At 37.9% G+C, this 22,495-nt stretch overlaps 1 protein-coding gene across 1 annotated transcript in view; it reads right to left on the reverse strand.

The window, feature by feature from the left end:
• SEMA3C (sema domain, immunoglobulin domain (Ig), short basic domain, secreted, (semaphorin) 3C) overlaps window positions 1-19,008 on the reverse strand; it is a gene marked incomplete at its 3' end in the record, with an annotated part of 92,125 nt that extends 73,117 nt beyond the window's left edge. The window contains exon 1 of the mRNA XM_010159273.1: window positions 18,906-19,008. Within this exon, the coding sequence (XP_010157575.1) occupies window positions 18,906-19,008 (103 nt within the window). The remainder of the gene's footprint in view (window positions 1-18,905) is intronic.
• Window positions 19,009-22,495: the final 3,487 nt, after the last annotated feature.

The following is a 22,495-nucleotide window of genomic DNA, read 5'->3' on the forward strand; positions in this document are numbered from 1 at the left end:
AATGGACAGTTTGTCTGTTTTACAGAATAAGTTTAGCAGTTAGTATAAAATGAAGTTGCAGTTCTGAAAACAAGAAACTGCAGCTAGGACTCAGGTCTAATTTACTTAAAAATCTTAAAGAGAAGAGTGAAAAGTATACTTCATTGATTACCTTACCTTATGCCTCCTACTTACAACAGTTAAGAAAAATGGGATGAAATTAGAAATTTCTGCCTATTTGATTGCAAGTTAAAATGGAAATAAATCAATTTTTTTTCTCACTCTTTATTATATACAGTGCAGAAAAGTAAATAATCTCTGTTCAGTTCTCTGAATGTAAACTATGCAAACATTTCTCCTCAAGCAATGACCCTTTGTGCGGATTCCAGGATGATGGAGGTACCTCCCTGCAGACCTGAATAAGACAACAAATACCAAGATTTGTGTCCTATTCCTGTCCTCAAAGATTCTCCCTTAGCTACTTCCAGGTAATGTTTGAAGTAGTATGATGATTTTTGGCAGAAGCGTTTTATTTGACAGGGTTGTTTTAGCTCCCAGCTTGCGGTGCCTAACTCTCCCCATGGGCTCAAGAGCAAGTACAGACACCTAACACAGGCTTTGAATCTCATCCAGGAGACAGGTACATAATACTTTTGCCAGATATTTCAGCACATTATTCCTTTGTTGTATTAGCCCTCACTTTGTGCTATTGTTTGCATACAGCCACTATCTAGTATGTTGTGCATTCCAGCATGTAACATGTAACAAGCAGCAACATTCATTGGTAAATTATCTGTTGAAGCTCATCCAATACAAATTAATAAAAAGTTTTCAGGTACTGATGTTAGACGCTGCTGTACAAGGTTGTGTCACTGCACGTTAGCAATTATACAGTTTGCTAGTGGAGTGAGAACAACTTAAGTTCTCAAATCACAGCTCATCAGTTACCACGGGTACTTGTCACTCAACTGCAATGATCCATCCTTTATCCTAGAGCTATCAAGGCCTGGGGAAGTGTGTAACTATGAGAATGCTTGGGTGAGAATTTAATGTTGCTGTAGAAATCTAATCCAATCTATCCAGACATAAAATGCATTCATTCTTCTTGCTTTTAAGCTGAGCTCCTAGTACATCTACCCAAGAATGCTTTAAACATGTATTCTTCTTCCAATTCTTATTTCTTGCTCTAAGGTAAATACTTTATAGGCATATTTTAGTGTATTTAATGAGAGATATGTATGCTTCCACTGGGTGCTTAAGTGCACAAAAAAAGCCATGGTATGTGGCTACCAGGCTTATACGGCAATGTAAACCAGGCTGTGAAAAGTGACTGTATTTCTGCCCAATGGTTAAAGGCACAAAAGAACCATGGGAACCTTGCTCTAGCCTTTATTTTTGGCTTTAGTGAAACAAACTGTAATTCTTTATTTGACAAATTACTATCTGTTACAGTTTGAACTTTCCTTAAGCTTTACTCTCCTAATGAAGTTTAATCTGCCTCTGGCTTGAACCGAAAGAGCGTTGTGTGTTCCTGTGTAGGCAGTGTGAATGTGGTTTCGCAGAAAAGGAAGTCTTCTGAATGTTAGGGTCTAAAATCAATGGAAAATGGAAGCCAGCCTATTGCCCTTGTTTTTCCAGCTGTCAAATTTTACTCTAATAAAGCAGATAGTATTCCTTTACAACCCCATTAGTTTTTCCTAAGCAAACTGACAATACCATTCACTGTTCTGTGAACACAATCTCCATAATTTATGCTCTTCTTCTGTGAGAAATACTCTCAACACTTGTGTATAGAAAAAGGAACCTTTCAGGAATGTGTTCAGAGGCCCAAATATCTCTTGTACCTTATTTTACTTTTTAACTTGGGCAGGGGACTAGATACAGAAGGGAGCAAATGTGAATCAAATTGGAGGAGACAGTAAGTGTGAAGAACTGTTGGAGCAATGCATATTTTAGCCTGGCAAGATAGTATGCAGTCTCTTAAGGAGCTTAGAAATAAATAACAATAGATTTTATAGAAAGAGAAAGACATTAAAGAGATCAGTTCTATGAAATCCTTCTATAATTATACTATTTGAAAAGTAGCCAAATTGAGGATGGGGGAAGGGTGCAGAAAGCAGAAAGTCCTTCTTCATTGTATGAGATGATCTAATTTCACATAGGAACTTCATCTATTAAACTTGCATCTACACAGCGGATCATCAGCTTTCTGACCCATGGTTTTATAATGTGTGAAAATTTCTTGGACGTGTTGCACTGTTTAAGATTCAGAGGGTCTATCTGTTTACAAGAGTCAACATCAGAGTAAGAAGAAAAACTACAGCTATGGAAATTCAAATTTATATTTATAGAGAATACAATTACCCCCTCAGTATTTATATGGTCCTCGTAACTCAGTTATTTGCAAGTCTCAGTCACCAATAAATTTTAGTTTTAGAACACCCTTGTGAATAAAGAGGCAGCATTAGCACAAATGGCCGCATATGTAGTAGCATTATTAAAAACTTTATAAACATTTCTATGTATCTCATGTTTCCTATGAATCCTTGTTGAGATTGTTTTCATTGAAGACGCTCTGTAGCTGAGCATTTTGTTCTATTCATTTTGAAAAATCTTTATTTGATTTTGACTCTGCATAATCAAACTCAAATTGGTATGATTGGCATTTGGGCTTTACATTTTTCGTTCCTCTAAAGATTCAAGATGCTGGGATATCTGGTCCTACTCTCAGTGTGTTTCAGAAGAATCTTATTATCATAATGGAAAAAAAGCAACTTTAATCAGTTAGGTATGAGACATCTTTAATAGACTGCAGGAGAGACAGTAATGAATTATTGCTTCTCATCCACCTCCTTATTATTCCCACTGACTAACAAGCATTAGCACTGCATTGCTGAAAAAGAGAGTATTTTTCTTTTGATTTCACCCTCCCTTCTGAACTGTAGTATAACATTCCCTCAATTAAGAAAATTAAATATTCTCAAATGTGAAAATATTAGCTAAGTGTATGAGACAGCACAATTACAGAGAAGGTCTGTTTCTTTAACCTTTGTCTGAGCTTGTAAATTACTGATTTCTTTTTGTGGTAGTTGCTTGACATGCCTCATTTCAGTTACTGCCAGTTGTCATACGATGGCAAAGTACACAAAAATCTTTCAATCTGCTTCCACCAGACAAACCTCAACAAAAAGCCGGGGGGAAGTCGTGTGGGGTAGTGGCTTAAGAGAAAAGAAGGAAAAAACAAACCTGCAAAACAATTCTGTCTCTATAAATAATACAAAGCGGCAATTACTGGCAAAGGCAGTGAAGAAGGGACAGCAGCAAACGTGTACCCTTTTCATCTCAGGCCTGTCCTGAGATGTGCAAGTGCCACCCTGTTAATGCATCCCCACTTCCACAGGCTTTGAAACCTCTGAACTGCATAAATGTTTTGAGCTGAAGTTGGGATATAACAAAAAATTGTAAAACCAGAAAGTGATTCTAATATTTTTTGTTATCATTTGAGCTTTCATTTGAAAATTGAATACTCTCTTAGAGTGTAAAAAAATTATTGAACAGTGTCATGTGTCACTGTGTTCATAACTGCACAGCTTCTTTTAGGGTGCAGAGTGATTAAATGTTGATTTCTAGTTGAAATACTGAACCCATTGGAAAATATGATCATGATCCAAAGTTTAGTAACATCTTTGGACCTCAAAAGGATTTATGCTTTGTTTTGGGTTTTCTTTCCCCTACAAAATGAAATTTCTTTTTAGTTGTTTTTTCCTTTTGTTTGCCAGAACAAAATGGAAACATGTAATGCAGAGAAAGACTGCTGCAATGCAAGCTCCACACTTTGGATAAACCTCTGCGGACAATTTTGAAATGAAAAGGCATCTGTTCGAAGTGTATGGAGACAGAGACATGAACACAGATATTTTTTTCAAGTTTTGTACCATAAGGTTTTGTAACACAAAGTTCTGTAACACAATCTTTCTTTAATTTGTGTGTAACATCCATAAAATTGAACTTGGAATGAAAGCTGGAAGAGACAGCCTTTCCATATCCTTTTTCTCCTTAAGAGTTTCCTTTCATTTGACATTATGGTTTGCTTCTTTCTGAGGGACCATTCTATCTAGAATGCCCAGTTTATGCTGGAGGAGCAGTTTTCAGTTGTTGCAACCCTGACTTAACAGTTAAAAACAAAAGCATAATAAAAAAGCTTGCGAGACAGTTCTGCATTCTGGATCATCATTGCATTTTGTTATCTAGCCAAACCCACACTGACATGCTATGCCCTCTTCCCTGTGCTAAGTACTAGTGTAGAATTCCTGTTGGGTGGGATACGGACATGGAAGCAAAAACTCTTAATCCTGTAACACCATTTACACAAATTATAGTCTATAAGCAGAGCAGCACTAAATTTGTTATTCCCTTTACCTTGCTTTCAGCCTCTTTTTTCACATGCAGGAGGAGACAAGGCAAAGAAGGTGTGGCAGCTGGGCAAACAGAGGCGGCATATTTTGCTATGAACTGTGACCCCCAAATCCTAAGCAATATTTGCGGAAAAGAACAATTGCTTTATCCAAGAACAATCTTGTTGATATTTTCTATCAACAAAGAAATCATCAAAGGATTTTTTTTCCTAACTTAAATTAGAAAGAAAATAGTTTTATTTGTTCTTCAAAAAAATATCTTTATCTCATCAAGTCTTTTTGATCATTGGCATTTATTATAGTAGATAACAGCTGCTGAGAGCCTTCAGTCACAGAGCTTTTGAAGGCTGATGGAAGCATCAAACTAATATTTTCAATGGCTCTGGAATCTGAACCCATATCCTCAGGATTAAGGCAGATCAAATGAAAATGAATACCTCTTTAAAGACAAAATCCACCTATCCTTTACCACATCGAGAATGAATTTGCCTGAAAAAAGTAGAGTATAAAGCAGTGAATTGAGATCTTTTCAATAACATTATTCATATACAAGATATATTGATCCTATTTTGTTCTTAGCAAAATGACAGCATAATTTTGTTTCCCCCAATGACAACAATTAATGCCCCAAAATGTAAATTAACAGGGAACTGATAACTGAAACACAGCCTTTTCCTTTTAAACTGCTTATATGAATTGAATTATGGGCAGGAATCAAAAGGTATTCTCAGAAAGTTACAGAGAAACTTCTCTAAAAATGGCTGGCAGATGAGTTCCTCATGAAATCCAGCCTCAGGAAATACTCAAAAACTGCTATGGGACATAACATCACAACATTCAATTTGACTCATGCTCTCCAGAAAAAAAAAAAAAAAAAAAAAATCAGTAGTTGAGACTAACCCCACTGGAGCCAACAAAATCCTCCTTCTTCTTCCCCAGCTGGACACCAAAACAACTCCATAGTCATTAAGTACATACACAGACAGATTTATGGTCCCAATTCTCATCTTACTCAATTGTATGTAAAGTGGTTGAATGATGGAACCATTGTAACATCAACGATGTCAGGCTCCATTCATATTATATGCAAAGATGAGCCTGGGGAGGGGTGAAGAGATGATGAGTGGTTACTGAAATGAGCAGCTCACCATTAGCATGGAATAATTGCTTTCCAAGATTAAAAATAAGCCAAAGAACAAATAAAGTTTCTGAACCACATGGTATACACGGCGAGATGAGAGAATCAGGCTTGATCACTTTTAGGAAGCAAAGGAAAAGGGAAAATCTTATTGCTGTGTACAATGACCTACTAGGACACTACTGGAACATTGACATCAAAGGGTGGGATTTTTCCCCTTGGAGTTACTCAAGCCTGAAGTGGACATGTCTCAAAGAAACCTGATCTAATCAGACCTGCTTTGAGCAGGATGTTGGCTGGAGGTTCCTTCCAACACACATAATTCTGTGATTCTATGTAAGACAGGAAAAATACAGTGTTTTTCTTAAATAATATCAGGAGACAATTACAGACTTTAAGAGAGGTTTAACAAAGTTTGCCTAAGTCTGTACAACCTAGCAATCAATACACATTTAATGACTTTTTCAAATATTCAAGATAATAAAGACTCAGTCACAGGACTGAAAAGAATAAGGTCAGAAGAACATATCACTAGTGCTTTGTATGCTGGTTGTGCATGCATGTATCAGTGTGTGTGCACATGTCCATTTATCATTAGAGAACAAATACCATAGCTGGGCAAATTTAGGATGACATGCATATAGAACAGGATGTGGGCAGGTAGTTCAGAATTTTTTACTCTGGACTTTGCCATTTTAATATAATTTTTGAAAACTTTTTTTGCTATACATCTGCCATATATCAGATAACACAAAACTTGCCCAGAAGTAGACACATAAACCTCCACAAACACAGTATGTACTGTTGAAGTCCGCTTTATCTGTTCTATGTAACATTATACACATGTACAAAATCAAACTTTAAAAATAAACTAGAACCAGATGTCACCGTAAGTAAAGATCTAATATGTGTCCTGAGACCACAGGTATACTGTGAAATTTGGTCACAGATTTCACTTATTTAACTTAACTTGAATTTTAATTTGGTATTAAAGGAGTTCAATAAAATTTTTAAAATAAATATATTAATTCTGCACCTGTAAATTTAGTCGCAGCCTGCAGACTCCAGCATAACATGGAGTGCTTTACTCATTATGAATGAGCTCAGTTTAAAAACAAGAAGGCAATCTCTTTTTCTTCAACAAGAGAATAAGGATGATTATGTACAAAAAGTATGGGTAGAATAATCTGATATTGCTTCATATCATTTAATGTAATGCTGCATACCTAGGATTTCTGCCATTCCTTAGAAGAGGAATTTTTATATCTCACTGTTCAGCTACAGAGATAGATGTTTTTTCCTTTCCACACCAGGAAACTATTAAAAAACAAGTTACACAACATGCAAGATTTCTAACTTGGAAGACCACACTTTAGGCACAATAACTTGCAGTAGGCATCTAAATAAAAATTCCTCATGTTGAGTGTTTACAACTTCCATTGTGGACACAGGCTGTCAGGTCATTTGGGTCAGATTTCTGACCTTTTTGAGAAAAGGTTTCTTTCTTCTTCAGAACTGCTTTAGTAGATAAGCTGTGCTGGAAACACTGTCAAAATAGATACCAATGTCATAATACTCACACCTGCTGATTGCTGATAAAATCACAGAACCACAAAGCACCCAGGCTGGAAAGAACATCAGAAGGTTATGTCAGCCAAAATCCTACTCAGAACAGGGCTAGCTAGTGAAATGAGCTGGGTTTGCACAGGACCTCATCTAGCTGAGTTTTGAAAACCTGGAGTGATGTAGAGTCCATTGCCTCCATGTACAACCTATTCCAATGGCTCACTATGCTCACAGGGAAAAAAAAAAAAAAAAAAGTCCTAGCATCTAAACAGAATTTTTTTTGCTAAAACTTGAGAATTCTGCATTTTGTTCTGTCACTGTGTTCTTTTGAGGAGAGCCTGGCTCTGTCCGGTCTATACTCTCCCCATGAGACAGTTGAAGACAGCCACGAGATGCCCCTAAGTCTTCTCTTCTCCAGGCTGAAGAAACTCAGCTGTCTCAGCCTCTGTCTGCTCCAGCACCCGTAACAGCTCAGCAGCCCCTCACTGGGATTCATCCATTTCACCAGCAACTCTTATGCTGGTGGGGCCCAAAACTGGACGCAGCAGTCTCTCTCCCTGATCTCGGCTCTCCACAAATCAAAACTAATAAATTGGCAAGACTGCAGAAAACACAGTAGGCTGAAAAATGCTCAATTTCTATTTAGAAAATTAGTATTTTGCTTCCTAATTAAGCCTAAAGAGAATACACATGTGTGGTATCTTCAGCATGAGAAAATCTTGTATCAGATCTAAAGCCAGCTTCAAGGAGCTGGAGATTACCTCCAGAGCAGACATTGTGGCTGAATGTCCTCACAGAGCATGAGCTGAGGAGGAGTAACTTCATCCCAACTCCTGGTGTCTGTGAGTAATCTCCACAAGACCCTTTCACCTCCTGGTGACTGCTTTCTTGAAAGGGCCTTTTAGAGAAAAATTGTCCCACAATCTGTTATTTCTCTCTCGCACATTTCTGTATAGAACCCATACCTATCAACCAAGAATTAGACCCACTTTGAACAAGACGAATTTTCAGCTGCTCAGCAAACAGATTGGGGCTATCACAGACACAGAGCAGGAAAAATAAGCAAAGGGAACAGTAAATAGTGAGTGGCCACCTTGTTTATTCACAGTGCGGTGGTTTATTGACGTTACACACAATCTCAAGTTTAGTTGATCTTAGATGTTAGATGTTTTCTCTCACATCCAACCTGATCTGAAAGGGAGTTTTCTCCAGCTGGCCAGGGAAGTTTTCAACAGCCATAAGCAAGCCATAAACCCCTCCCAATGCCATTGCCCCTTCATGTGTAGAAAGAGAATAACCTTAAAGCAAAGCTCCTTCACAGTCACCATGCAGAGGGAAAAGAAAAAACTCAGCTGCTTGCCTGTTGGACAAGTCCAGGCAGACTCACCTCTCTAAGAACAAGATAAGAGAAAAACAGTATACAAGAAGGGCAGGCTGCCTCATAACAAGCAATCAATACCTAACTCCAATACTAACACCAATACCAGTACCAATAAAAATGCACTCAACAGAAGCACAAATATAATAACGATAATGGAGAAGGATCTCATCACTGTACTGCAGTGCCGGATGTATCTGGAATGCTCTTATAAGGGAAAGTTCTTTGGCAATGACACCCTGAGAATCTGGAATGAAATGTATCTTTTTTTGAAATAGGAAATGGAAATTAAGTCATCATTTGTGGCAGATTCCTGTATCTGCAAACAAATCCAACTCAAGAAAGGTTGTTTTCCAAATAAATATTTAATTCTATTAGATCACACACCCTCCAACACATCTATGTAAATTACCACTGTAGGTATGAAACCTGCTCTAGTATTGATTCAGCTGGCACAACCTCCCTCTATAAAACATTCTTCAGAGCTCCTGCATCAGGGTGGTCTGCTCTCCCCAGCTGCTGGGGACACAGCTGCAGCTTTAACTAGTCCAGTTGCATATACACACACGCAAATGCAGCAAGACTCATGTTCACTCTCTTCTGTAAGTGCCATGCCAGTGCCATGAACTCACTGACCATCTTCAGGGTGCTGGAGTGGGAGAAAGAATTTCTCAGCTAAGGAAGCACACGCTGTGCAAGCAAAGATTCTGCCAAGTCTTGAAGGAAAAAGATGAACCAGATCAAAACCTGTTTGTTGGACCCTGGTAGTGAGCCAAACTGTGCCGGTCAAGTTTGTAAATCTCTTGCTTCACTTTCTGAACACTATTAGTGCAGATAGTGGTATACCTGACCATGTGAAAGTTTCAAATTATTTTTGGAATTTTACCACTTTAGGAACTGAATTTTTCAGCAGCCTGTGTGAGCTTTTACCCATGTACCTGAGATCAGGAAATAGGAGAGAGGGAGCTTGAAGAAACATGCAAGGAAATAAAAAACACTGACATCTTATTCTTCTCCTACTCTACTTTTGAAAACTGTGTTTGGAAAACATATTGTTTGCAAGTGTCCATAAGAAAAATAAGGTTTCTACTGGAGAAATGAATGGTTGACACCATTCTCATTTTAAAGGGACTTATCAAAGCTATAAAGATAATAAGTTATTAAATGAGAAGCAATGGCTTTACAGGCATATTCATTTTCATATTTTATAGCCTTGTATGCACAGCTTTATTTCCCTTATTCAAACCACAGTAACATGCCTCATGAGGGCTTTAAACTCTTTTGTCTTTGCTGTAGGTTTGTCTCCTTTAGGGAAAAAAAAAAAAAAAGATGGTGCATTATTTTCAACAGTGGCAGGAAGTGGGTATTTAGCCGAATCAGCTTAAAAAATTCCAGCTGTGTTCACGTTGAAGCCATCAAAAAGTCTAAGCCCGGGATCAGCTCTCCATGCCAACTAAATCCTTTTCAGGCCTCAAAAAGTAAATTTTTGAAAAAATGCCAAGCCTCTCCTTGAAAATAACATCTTAATTGCTTCATATTAAAAACCAGAAAGTGCTATTCTGAAGATACAAGTGCTCGCATTTTTGTATACTAATTTGATACTGTGCTTTGTAAGAGCACTCAACATATTAACACAGAGACTATCTCCAAAAACTGAAATGACAGGCATGCAGGCTGGTTATTTCAGACAAGGAGGAATTTCTAAGAACTGTAGAAACTAAAGGTGTTACGGAACTATCCCGTGTCGTTGAAATGCACCAGAAATGCCAAAGATGTGTGTGACAGTGTCTGCCATAGGGAAAACACCATGCTTCATTCCCTGTCTGGCTGTGGTTCACTAGAGGACAAGGCATCTCCATTCTTGTGTCTACTGAGATCAGCAGTTGTTTTCAAGGAGTTTCTGCAGCAATTTTAGATTCACACCTAGTAAAATGTTTTGAATACATATGCCTTTTCGCATTAAAAATAAATTACTGCAGGATTATGAATACATCTAACCTACTGTATTTCCCTCCTTGTTTCCTGTTACACTATTAATTTTCACGTGTATATATGCCATGATATTTATCGTCTCCTTCTGCTATTCAAAACTTTGCATTCTTGGTCTGTTACATGAGAAGGAAAGAAAATGAACCTCGTCATTCCCAGCCATTGAACTGAATGAGCGATCAGACACTTGTCTCACATATTTCCCTTATCCCTGTAAATCTAACTCTGTAGCTCCTTTAAGCTGGGAGACAGAGATATAGCCTGATATTTTCCCAATTTAATTCATTCTGAGCTGACAGAAATTGATTTATTCTGCATAACTTGAAGCTTTTAAAAGCAATGTATCTTTCATCAAGAATGGTAAAGGGAAATTGTATTATACAAAAGAAAAAAATTCTAAGAAACAACAACAAACGATCAGAAAAACTGGTGACTGAGAAAGCCTCTGAGGGAAGGATTTACAAGATCTTTTTTTTTCCCTGTTGCATTTGTAAAGCAATATACAAACTATGAAATTGCAAGGTAAATACTAAAGAGACGATAGTTAAGAAAATGGATAGTTGAAAGTGAATTTTAATGTCACAAATTTACCATGTAACTCTAAAACAATGTCCTTTTTCTTCATTTCAGAATGTCAGTCTCACCCTCTTAACAGCTGAAAGTGATGACTTTAACTAAAAAATTTAGCTTCAGCTTAATTTTAAGGGTATGGGGTGTTTAATAAAATTAACTGCCAAGACACATCTTTTTTCCATTAAGCAACTTGGTAATCCAGGCTGTTTGTGATGTTTCCTCATCCACATTCTAGAATATAATTTTGGTGAGGCAATCATTTATCCCAGAGCAGTAAGATTAAGCAAAACAGTTCAAAAAGTCTGGGTATTCATTCCAAACTATTTCTAAATGATGCATTTCATGAAATCAAATTTGCATTTGAAATTTGTACTAAAAGTAAAAAAATTCTCATAAATATAGGGTATATTTTATATGAAGTATTTACTTACTTCAAATAAAAATAAACCAAAACCAAACCAAAACCATTCTTCCTTTCCAGAGATTACTGGGGATGGCATTAAAAATGCCATATCACACTCCTGTGATGGTGACCTAATTAAGAATGGTTCAAATGAAAAATTAAGAGCTCAGCCCTTAAAGGTGCTCATAGTCCAAACTCTTCAGCTCAAGGTGATTTGAGGGCATTCACACCAAGTCCGAAATTCACTTTCTTGCCATAACGACACACAGAGCCCCTAATAGATCCTGCACTTCTTGCCAATCCCTGATTAAACTCACTGGAGATGTATACTAGTGAAATGATGTTCTAGAGATTTTTCTGTCAAGATGGTTTGACAGGGCATCCCAGAAAAAATGGTTGGTATAGATGATGATGGAACACCATGGACTACAGAGTCTTGTAGAAAAGATTTATGATGATAGAAGGACAGTTCTTCAAATTGTTGTCTTCCGTTTGTATCACTGTCTTGGAATATAAAATTAAGATTATTAGTTAAAAATACTTAGTCAGTGTTCCTGAAAATAATCTAGGTATAATTCAGTGTATTAATTGTGGTAATAGAGGAGCCTTTGTAGCACCCAATTCTGCCTAACTGATTTGCTGGGTGAGAGTACCAGTCAGCATTTCCCAAAGACTAGCTGCTGTACAAATGGACAGGAAACATAACCTCAATCAACCTCATCCTCACAGGAGCAAGAGACTTCTTCCTCAGGGAGATATAGTTTGCCTTATACTCACAAGGAAAAAACAAAAAACTAAGTTCTATGAAGGGCATGATGGTCCTAGCTCCAAAGAAAGTAGTTTTGTGGGAGAGGCAACACAATCACTATCTTTCTTGCACTGTGGTACCAGTCTTAGCTCCAGTAACCAGGATTTCTGCTTCCAAGAAGAAGCCATATCAATGGTGGATGAAGCAATGATGCAGATGCAATTGTACTAAGTTTGCATTGAATAAGGATGGAGGTATGAAGGAAAGGAAGAAGGACAGAGAGTGTAAACCCTCCATTAATCACCATTTTATTACTGGAAACATGCACTTATCTTGATTCTCATACTTCACAGTAAGACAGAAGATCCAACATCACATTGATTCATGCAGGCAATGGAGTACTTTTCACTCCTCAGTTGCATCCCTGAGACTCCAACTCTGTAATTGGATGAACAGGGGAACACACACAGCCTTTTAACCTGGTGTCTGCTGCAGCCATTGCTGTCTGAATGTAAGACGAGATGAGAAGGCACACTGTGAATCAGCAAACTGTGTCCCCATGGCAAAGGCCTTTCCCTGAGAAGGAGTGCCTCATCTTTTTATTAAGGGGTGTTATTGAGAACACTGAAAATCAGCACCAAAAAGAACAAAATACACATGCTGAGGAAATGGCCAGTTCAAATGACAGGATAAGGTCTTGGTCTACGTATTTATTCATGGCAGGATCTCAGTCAACGCAGTTCAATAAAATGAGTAATTATTGTGAGTCACGTCACTAATTACATCTGATACACAAAAAGGCTTGTGCAGCACCACATATCAAAGTGCACTGTGAACTCATCCAGTATGGAAATGGCTCACAGAGAAGCTCTTGTTACTGGTACTCAAACAGTCTTGAAAAAGATAGGGTATTAGAAATGTCTATGCCGTTTTTCTCTCACTGCATTTTTTTAAACATAAAAGATGTGTTGTACAATAATGGCAGTATCAGCATTTGCCTTGGACAGGCAACACAAGCGAGAATTGTAATGAGAACGCAGTGGAATTGGCCAAGGTAAGCTGCGTTTTTCTATGACAAGTAGAGAGAACTAAGATGTGTCAAATCTGTCAAAATGTTCTAAGATAAAGTTTGATTTTTCCTTACCAAAATAATAATAATAAAAAAAGAGATGGTTCATATACAGGTCAGATTAACTGAGTTGGGGACCAGGAAGAGATTCAAGGAAATCAGTCATGCCTCAGTTAAAACATCTACTTTTTAAAATGCAATAAACACCCATTTTTCATCAAACTTTGCAAAATTTGGATGAGTTCTTCATTCAAGATCAGGATTAAATTTATAAGCTTTTCCCCTAAATTTTGGGCCTGATAATTAATTACCTTGAACACCATTTATTTATTTGTGCTTTCCTATGAGGGTACCACTTGTAATAAGTTCAGAGAACAAAGAACTGGACCAAACATCTCCTGTGACTACAGCTTTATTACATAATAGTTTTCATAACTGAAGTCACAGCACATCTAACTTTAAATACAGAAATAATACATGAAAATCTTCTTTCTGTACACTCATGTCAGCAATAATGACAGTGAAGCCAAGTCAGTGACACTGCAACTGAACAAGTGTTAGGTGTGAAAATAAGCAGGTTCTATGTGATTCGGCATGTGGGACCTCTGCCTATGGAACTCTAGAAAGAATACTGAGCTTTTTACGTGATGCTTCCTTTAATATCTGTTTGAATTGGGTTTTTTTACATTTTACTCACAGCCTATTCAAGTAATTCAGTTTCTATACAAGTAAGATTTATTGCATTATGCCTCTGTTTATTTTAACAAGAAAAAAAAAAGACAAAGCAAGAAAAAAATTCTATATACAGAGAAGATAAAGTCTAAAAATGGCCCCCAAAGACTTCAATTTGTAAATTAGGTATTTGCCTTTAAGAACAACCGAAGTTGTCAGTTTGACCAAATGTAAAAATACGAACTTGACTACTAAAGGTAAGAATGAGTTTTAGTTTTACTTGACGTTATTCAAAAGTGAGTTAAGTTTTTACATCTCCAGTGTGAGACAAATGAGGGGGAAGAATTTGCGCATGGTTGGTGTTCAACACTTTATAAATTAGTATTATTTAAGATCCATGAAGCTGTAAAAGCCACAAAACAGTTACTTTGGAAAAAATCTGACCCATAATTTGCTGAAAATTACACAACTATATAAACACTCATGTGTTTTCTGTATGAGTTTTGCATATAAACAAAAACAAAATCTTGGTTATCTTTTTTTTTAATGCTTTATCTCTAGTTCATTTTACAAGTAGCTTTCATCCCACAGACACCACCAAAGACTCAGTCAACAATTTAAGCATAAACCGTTGCCTACTAGACTGTCATCAGCACAAAGTCCCCCAAATAATAAATGAACTTTTTATTAACTGTGGTAAAATTAACATTACAATGAGGTATTGTTTAAAAACAAGTTGTACTGCTGTTGCTCAAGAGCTCAAAGAAAATGGTTCTCAGTTCCTTTATTTTTCCTTGAGGGTAACCACAGGGGTTGCATTAAATCTTTTAAAATATGTTGACAGTTGAATAAGTGCTGCTGTTGCTCTGGTGACATTTTTTGCTTTTTAATTGTCATTAATGAAGCTGACTGATACTTTCTTAAAAGTGCTTTACGTGTTCTAGTAATTTTATGACAAAAAGAGGAACAAAACCATCTGCAAATTAGCCTTGATCCACTTCTCATATGGAATTTTCACTGAAGACAATGGGAGAATCTGAATGGGAAATATCTGCATGACCAGACATTTTAGGGAGGAATGCATGAAATGTTCCCAGTAAACTGTGAAATTATCACTTGGTTGTGCATCTCCATATAAATTCAAAGCTCAAAGAAGTTTTGTTTGAGTGTATTTTCAAAAATAAGTAATGGAACTGCTTTGACTGATGCATAATCGGATGTTAAAATGGCAGAGCCCTACGTGTTAGGGTTGCTGTAAACCCCAAAATGTGAACATGAGATAACAAAATGAAAGTCTGACACAATCCTGGAGTCTAATAACTCCTTTCTTATTTTGATAATACTCCCACTGACTCAAGAAAGGTTTTGTCCCTTTAGAGACTAAAGAATACAGCTCCCAATTATCCATTCAGGAGTATGCACTAACAAGGAGAAGTACACGTAGCTTGCGAAACAGCAGGCACTATATCTTACCAGTTTATGAACTACAATTAAGTCCTTTGCTATGGGGAGAAAATATACTATGGTGCTTTAAATTATGATGGGTGATTTAAGTAGATTAAGGAAGATTATCCCCAGGACAAGGAACCAGAAGAGGTAAGAGGAGGGGAGATGCTCTACTAATCATGTAGGGAGACATGTTGAGTCCTTTGCCTTCCTCCTCCCAGTTACTCTTGCTGTCACATGCTCCAAGATAACAGCAGATGATCCCCAACACTACTGCACCACAGGCTTCACACCTTTTCAGTTTCAGAACCAGAAAAAGCTGGAGCCACCTTTCTTCAACTGAGACAGCCCATCCAGTGCAGATGTTGTACCAATACCGATGGTCCGAGCCATCGCAGTTGAACAGGACAAGTAGGTTATGACAAATCATCCCAAGAAAACGGAGAACCCCTTCACCTGATCGTCCGTAGGCCTAATGCCACGTATAGCCACGTATACCTGTGCAAAGCATGGAGTTCAGTTCCAGCCTGGCCTTTTCTTTCAAGTGAGAAAACTGCTATACGAGGTGCAAAGCAATAGAAATTGGGCATCGAGGTTCTGTACGGCACCGCAATTTTCAAGATACTCAGACTGCAGACAGCAGTAAGTTCCACACTCACGTCAGACGCACATTTAACAATCTCGGCTAAGTCATGAACTACATTTTAATTAGACAAGGGCCCAGGCTTTTGATTTCAAAAATAGAAATTAGGGTTGCAGTCCTTTATCCATTGAAGTTAATTGCAAAATCCCTATTATCAGGCTCTTGAGGTATTACCCAGGCTTACTTTTTAATTACATTTGATTCTTAATGAAGTAGATTGCAGAGAAAAGCAGCCCATGATTCAAATGATTCGCATTTTTATCTTTCCTGATGAACAACAGAATAGGTCAAGATACTTGCTGCATTTTCCCATGAGAAATGCTGTGATGTGAATGAGCTCAATTGACTTGTTCCTGAAGGAGCAGGTTAGCTTTGAAAAGCATCACTTATTTTCTCCTCCTGTATACATTCTAGCCCCAAAACTTTTGCAATGTAATTACAGACACCAAGCCAAGTCCAATTCAGAACGTGAAAAATATCATGTAAGTATCCTAAGCTTGAATGATTTCTCTTCATTGTCTAATGTCATTTAAAACATAAGGACTCCTAATTATAGTTTTATTTTCAAATGATGCACTTAAAGTGTGACAGTTCTCCAGAAAAAATGACAACTTCTCAGGGCATGGAGACAGCCAATATCTTGATATTTTTACATGATTTAAAAACAATAAGCTATGAAGCAACTTATGCAGAAGAGTATGTTATCACACTTGGCAAGAGAACAATACAAGGTTTCAACTTTTTCTCTTATATCAGTACCCATGTAAAAAGATTAAGATTTATAGAACAGAAGTTCATACTACAGGTGGGGCCATTGCCTTGCTATACACAACAACCTGAAAACTCCTTTCACATAATGAAAGCTGTTTCTTACCATCTGGAAATTTGGTTTAAAAATAAAACTACTGGTTTTATATTGTATGAAAAGCTCAGCCCTTTATTTCAGACATTACTTGTCATATTATAAAAGGCATAATTAATTTCTTACTTTTATTACTTTGAAAGACACACTAAAAATCAAGGACTTTACATTTTTTCTCCCTTTAAAGTACGATGTTGAGATAGGTATTAGAGAAAGTAACGTGTCTATTTTAAGAGAATCAGATAGCAAAAGTCAAAGGGAGTATGTAGGACATGCGACTACTATACATGATACCACAGAAGCGAGCAGCAGTGGAGGCAGCCCAGGAGGGCTGCAGTCAGGAACCGGAGCGCTGAGGCTGTGTCCCCAGGGATGGCATGGGCTGGCACCGCCCTAGAGGACCAAGAACCTCACCAGACAAAGGGGTCAATGCGACACAGAACTGTCATAACCCCTTTTAAAGGAAGGGGGTACATCCTCCTTTCAAAAAGGCACAGAGAAACTAAGGCTTCAATTCACTCAGCCATTTTTTTTTTCCCTAAACCCCTAGGCTTGGGGGTTTTTACCCCTATGGGCGGTTCTGTGTTTCAGACTTGCAGGCTGCCTGTGATGAAATGAGGAAAGAAACACAACTCTCAACTAGATTACTTTCAGGGCCATCATGGACATGATGTGGAAATCTGAATCAGCCAGTTTTGTGTGTCTGTGACAAACATGCAGGTGTAACACACAACCACAGCCAAACTTACTCCTGTGTTGAGTTGTGCAGCATCAGCACCATCTACATTTAGTCAGCGTGACTTAAGTAAGGAAAAGAAATTCCCACCTACTTCTTCATTTGATGGTTCCCTCTTAGAATGCGATTTCTACTATTTTACTGGAACCATGCCAATTTATACCTATTAAGTATCACAGTCATAACTTTAGGGCCCTATACAATATATAATATCTTGCAATTGTTCAGTCTGCTGGTTGGTATCTGTCAACAGTCTAGCTTGACAGGTCTCCTCCTGGATGTCTCTCCGACTCAGGAGTACATACCTATGATCATTGTGATGAATAGCAGTTCGAGATACTAGCTATCTCTAAAGTGACTTTTTTTAAGACTAATCAGATCACACAGATTATTCCCATGGCAGGACATGGCAGTAGCAGGGTTTCCCTGCATTCGTGAACCATACAAACCATCCTAAACCAGACAGTATTGGTGCAGGGAGTAGCAAGCCCTCATGTCCCAAAGACAATTGCAGAAAAGGCAGAGAGCTGAAGAAAGTCATATTATTTAGTGACAGACAACTTCTGCTCAAATATAATACCACTGGTAAGTCCAAACAACACAAAAATTCTGGTTAAAATTGGCAATTAAAACAGGGATGAATACTAGAACAATAATCTGGTAGATCAGAATTATTATTACTTTTGAAATAATACTGAGAAATTGCAATAGTAAGGTACTGCTCATCACTTCAGAAGTAAATACACCTTTCTTTTGAAAACAAAAATTTTGATTGCTTGGCTACAGTATGCAGGCATCAGTGACTGCTACATGTTCTGTATGTCCAACACATTGTACAAAGTGTGCAAGTAATGATATTTTGCCAAAGGACTCTATGCCTTGATAGCTATCTTGATAAACCTCCAGGCAACCTGATTTTCAGACTATAAAGTGTCTCAGCTGGGCACCGAATGAAAGCAACTCAGATCATCAGTAACTTCCACTACATGCCATGTGCTATCATCTTTCCCAAAATTAAGAAAAATAAGAAATAAAACCTTCAGTTGTTAGTAAGCCATAATAACACTCAAAATAAATGATTATTAATTATGTGCCTATATCTATAGTAGCAATGAACTTCAAGTAAAAATCAAATTTAGGTTGACAGGTACCTCAGAAACACAAACCAAACCCAATAATTGTGGATGCAGATCAAAAAGCCGTGTTTCTACTCAGTTACTGAACTTAAGAGGAAGAAGAAAAAGTTCAATCATAACATTTGCTTAAGAATGTTTATCTTCTTTCTTACCATTGAATGTTAAAAACACCCTTGCTTGAGGCAGGGAAGATCCTTTTACACTGCTAAAGTAAATAAATATCCCAATCAACACGTGCAGTACAAGAAATGCCATCTCTTCAGATTCACAACTTAATATCCAAGAAACGAAACCTGAAAGACAGAGATATCACATTACTGTCGTTACACTATTTTGTGGAGCAAAACCAACAGTACAGAAAGATCTGTTGTTAGAAGGCCCTTCCAGCTGAAGCCATAATATATGATAACGTGAAGGAGGTACAGCACTTCTGGTTTTCCTTTGTACATCTGAAAATGGTTTTCTCCAGCAGTCTTCTGTGCTGGCACAAAATGAGCTCTATGCCTGTTAGTATGAGCCACCAGAGCCTGAGTTTTGGCTAAGGCAGACTGCAGCATTAGATTCAGTTTATTTAAATAAAGACAATTCCATCTGCTGGAAAAATAATTATACTAAATGTCAAGGCAGAGCAAAGCAAGGACAGGAGATAAAGTTTCATGAATAAAAAGCTAGCTGATATTTTTAGATGTCTCTCCTTACTTCACATCATATTTGATCTCTTTTTTTTTTAGGGGGCAGGGTTGGGTTGTTGTTTGCTTTGTTTGTTTTTCTTTTAACACATCTAAAGTCAACGGGTCTTGGAAGTGAGCTTTAAGTCTTAGTAAACTGCATGCTCTAATAGCTTTCTACATCTTCTTTTATGGTAAAAACCTGACTGTACATCACTAATTTCAAAACCATTGAAACCAAAAGTATTTCAACATGCTTGAAACTATTAGTCAATGTTTGCTTTTTGGGCTAGCTCCTTTTGGGATACTTACCTGCTCTAGTAGACTTCTACAGAGCACTAAGGCACTGGACAGTGCATTACACTTGATACTTCTGCTACTTCTCCTGCACATCTGCTCAATCTATGTTCATTTTATAGGGTTTAGCTGCTGAGAAGACTAAGCTTCTCAGAAAATCAGAAAACACTCCAAAACAAATCTGCACTTTTTCTTAGCTCAGGAAGGTCTTATGCTCACTGGAGTCAGTGGCGCTTTCCTATCAATAACAATGGTCTTTGGACCAGACACATAAAACCCAGCAGACATTAGAAACTAAATACTGATCGATAGTGCTCCTAAACTGCATCTCTCCAAAAATTGTGAAGTTCATATTTTGTTTCAACTGTGATAACTTTATTCTTCAGCTCAGCTGCAAAAGTGGGAACAAAACACACCCTCATTTTAGGCCCACTCTTCTTCCCTGCTTATATATATTTTTCCTTTTGATGTCAACAGTCTTTCTACCAGACATCACTTATTGGTCAATCAGGTGGTGTATTTGATTCTGTGGTAACTGGAAGCACTATGAAGGATACAACTCCTATAGCTAGAAGAAAAGATTAATGGCTATATATTTATTTCAGGAAGATTCTTGTCTGTGCAATCAGCTTACCCTTCTTTACCTCAGCTCTGCTTTAGCACTACAGTCCCTCCAGTGGAAGGCAATATTTCTACATGCTTGCTCATTTGGTCCCTCCGAGATTCACACCTGTCCTAAAAGAACCAGCTGTAACCACCACAGCATGGCGGGAACCAGCTGTCAGCTAGGGATGACTTTAGGTCAACACCAATTTGGGCTGGATCCACATCACTGACTTAGTGGCAAAAGCCCCGTATCCCATTACTACCTCTGTCATTCCCTATCCACTCACTGTAAATCGCTTTTAAAGGCTTCTCTGCATGAGAACTTTGTATTAAGTTGGGGGTGGGACAGAGAGCATGCGGGTGAGTGCACAGCTCTGTAGGCCACACTCTAAACTCTCCTTCATGATTTGCTGAGGAGTAACGAGAAATCCATGAAGATCAAGTAATGCTACAACTCTGCTCATTGACAAAAACACCACTGTCAGAAATTTGCCAGCTACAAATCTGGTCTACCGGAGAAACCTATCCATTCTGGACTAGTTCCAAATTACCTCTAAGGGTCTGTTAACTAATAAAATGATAGTTGCAGAGATTTTTGCCAAGAATAATTTTTAAACAGGCTTCACGAACTCTAGTATTAATAGTGCTTTGCGGGCTTTAAATTTAAAGCCTTGTGACTAGCTCATGGGATATCCCTTAACTTACTCTTCTTCTAAAAGAAATGTCATTACATCCTGATAAAATTTCTTTGTCAGGCCAAAACAAATAGCCAATCATACTGAACATGTGATTTAACAGATGCAATGGGATTAGTATTTTATAGTAGTAGCACTATGCTTTCTTTGCAACAGAGATAAAAAGTCAAAGAGGAACAAGTGTGTAGCTTTCTCCTTCCCCTTAAATGATATTATAGGAAATAATAAGAAAAAAAAACCCTTTCAGCACTCCTTCCCTCCCACTCTCGTGCCTCCTGCCAATTCTAGTGCAATCAGTTACAGGAGTGAAACATTGCTACATTTCATTGCTCAAATTGCAGATCTTCACTGTTAACACAGAAGTGACGGGCAAATAGATTCAAATTCTGAGCTGCATGGTTCCTACCCAGCTGTTAGACACATAAATAATAGATGCATATGGTGCCAAAAAGGTACCTCAGGGTGCCTGACGTGAATTACCTAATGAAAATAGGTTTAATTTCAGAGATTTACATACCTGGTAACTGAACACAAACTCATTGCAGGTTTGAAACTCAGTTTGGGCTTATATCCCAGCTCTGAATTTATCTCAGTAAGTCATGATGCTATATTCAGCATGTCCTGTGCACATGATCCCTGCTGACAACCCACAGACCTAAAACCTTGCAAGTACGTTTAAAGAATGTTTTAGGACAGACAAAGAGCAACGTCTAATTACATTTTTGCTCTTACACCCTGTTCTAACTGCAAACAAACAGGCAAACCGCTACTAGAGTAAAGCAGTGAAGTTTTCCTGCCACCAAGGTCGCGTTCAGCGTTCTGTATGGCTTTTGGAAAGTGTTATATTGCTTTGCTGTGAAGTGTTGTGCAGGTGTCATCCGCTACAGGCTGAATCCTACCCTTAAATCCTAAGGAAAATCATTCAGCAGAAGAAAGGAAAGAAAGAAAGGGAAGAAAAATCACCACTAAATTAAAAAAGAAAAGAAAAAACCCAACACAAAACCAACCAACAAAAAAACCCCCACCAACCACTCCAAATGCAGACTATGCTAATCTGGAAAATATTGCTTTAACTATCTGTGAACAGTAGGAAAATTCAACCATCAAACACATTTCACATCTATTTCAGCAAAGAAAGAGAACTTTCAATCATGCTTACCCAGCTATTGGAGGAGCCAGTGATAGATTTCTATCTGGTTTCTATCAGTTTATGGACTCCGCTGCTGCTACCAGAAGATTTTAATTCCAAACCTGGCTCATTGCGTGTGTGGAAATAAAAAAAATAAAGAAAGTCTCTCTTCCCGGTGGTTGCAAAGGTACTCCCGGCTCCTGTGTAAAATAATCCTTACGGCTGGAGTCCTAAGGCACCGGGAGCGCTTCTCCCCAGCCCGCAATTACGCGCCCCGGAGTGAATGGGAAGCGGCCGGGCGGGGACGGCGGAGGCTCTGGTTTCCAGTTACCGGCGCTGCCCTGCCC

Source organism: Eurypyga helias, unplaced genomic scaffold, assembly GCF_000690775.1.
Source record: "Eurypyga helias isolate BGI_N326 unplaced genomic scaffold, ASM69077v1 scaffold15059, whole genome shotgun sequence".
Classification (NCBI taxonomy): Eukaryota; Metazoa; Chordata; class Aves; order Eurypygiformes; family Eurypygidae; genus Eurypyga; species Eurypyga helias.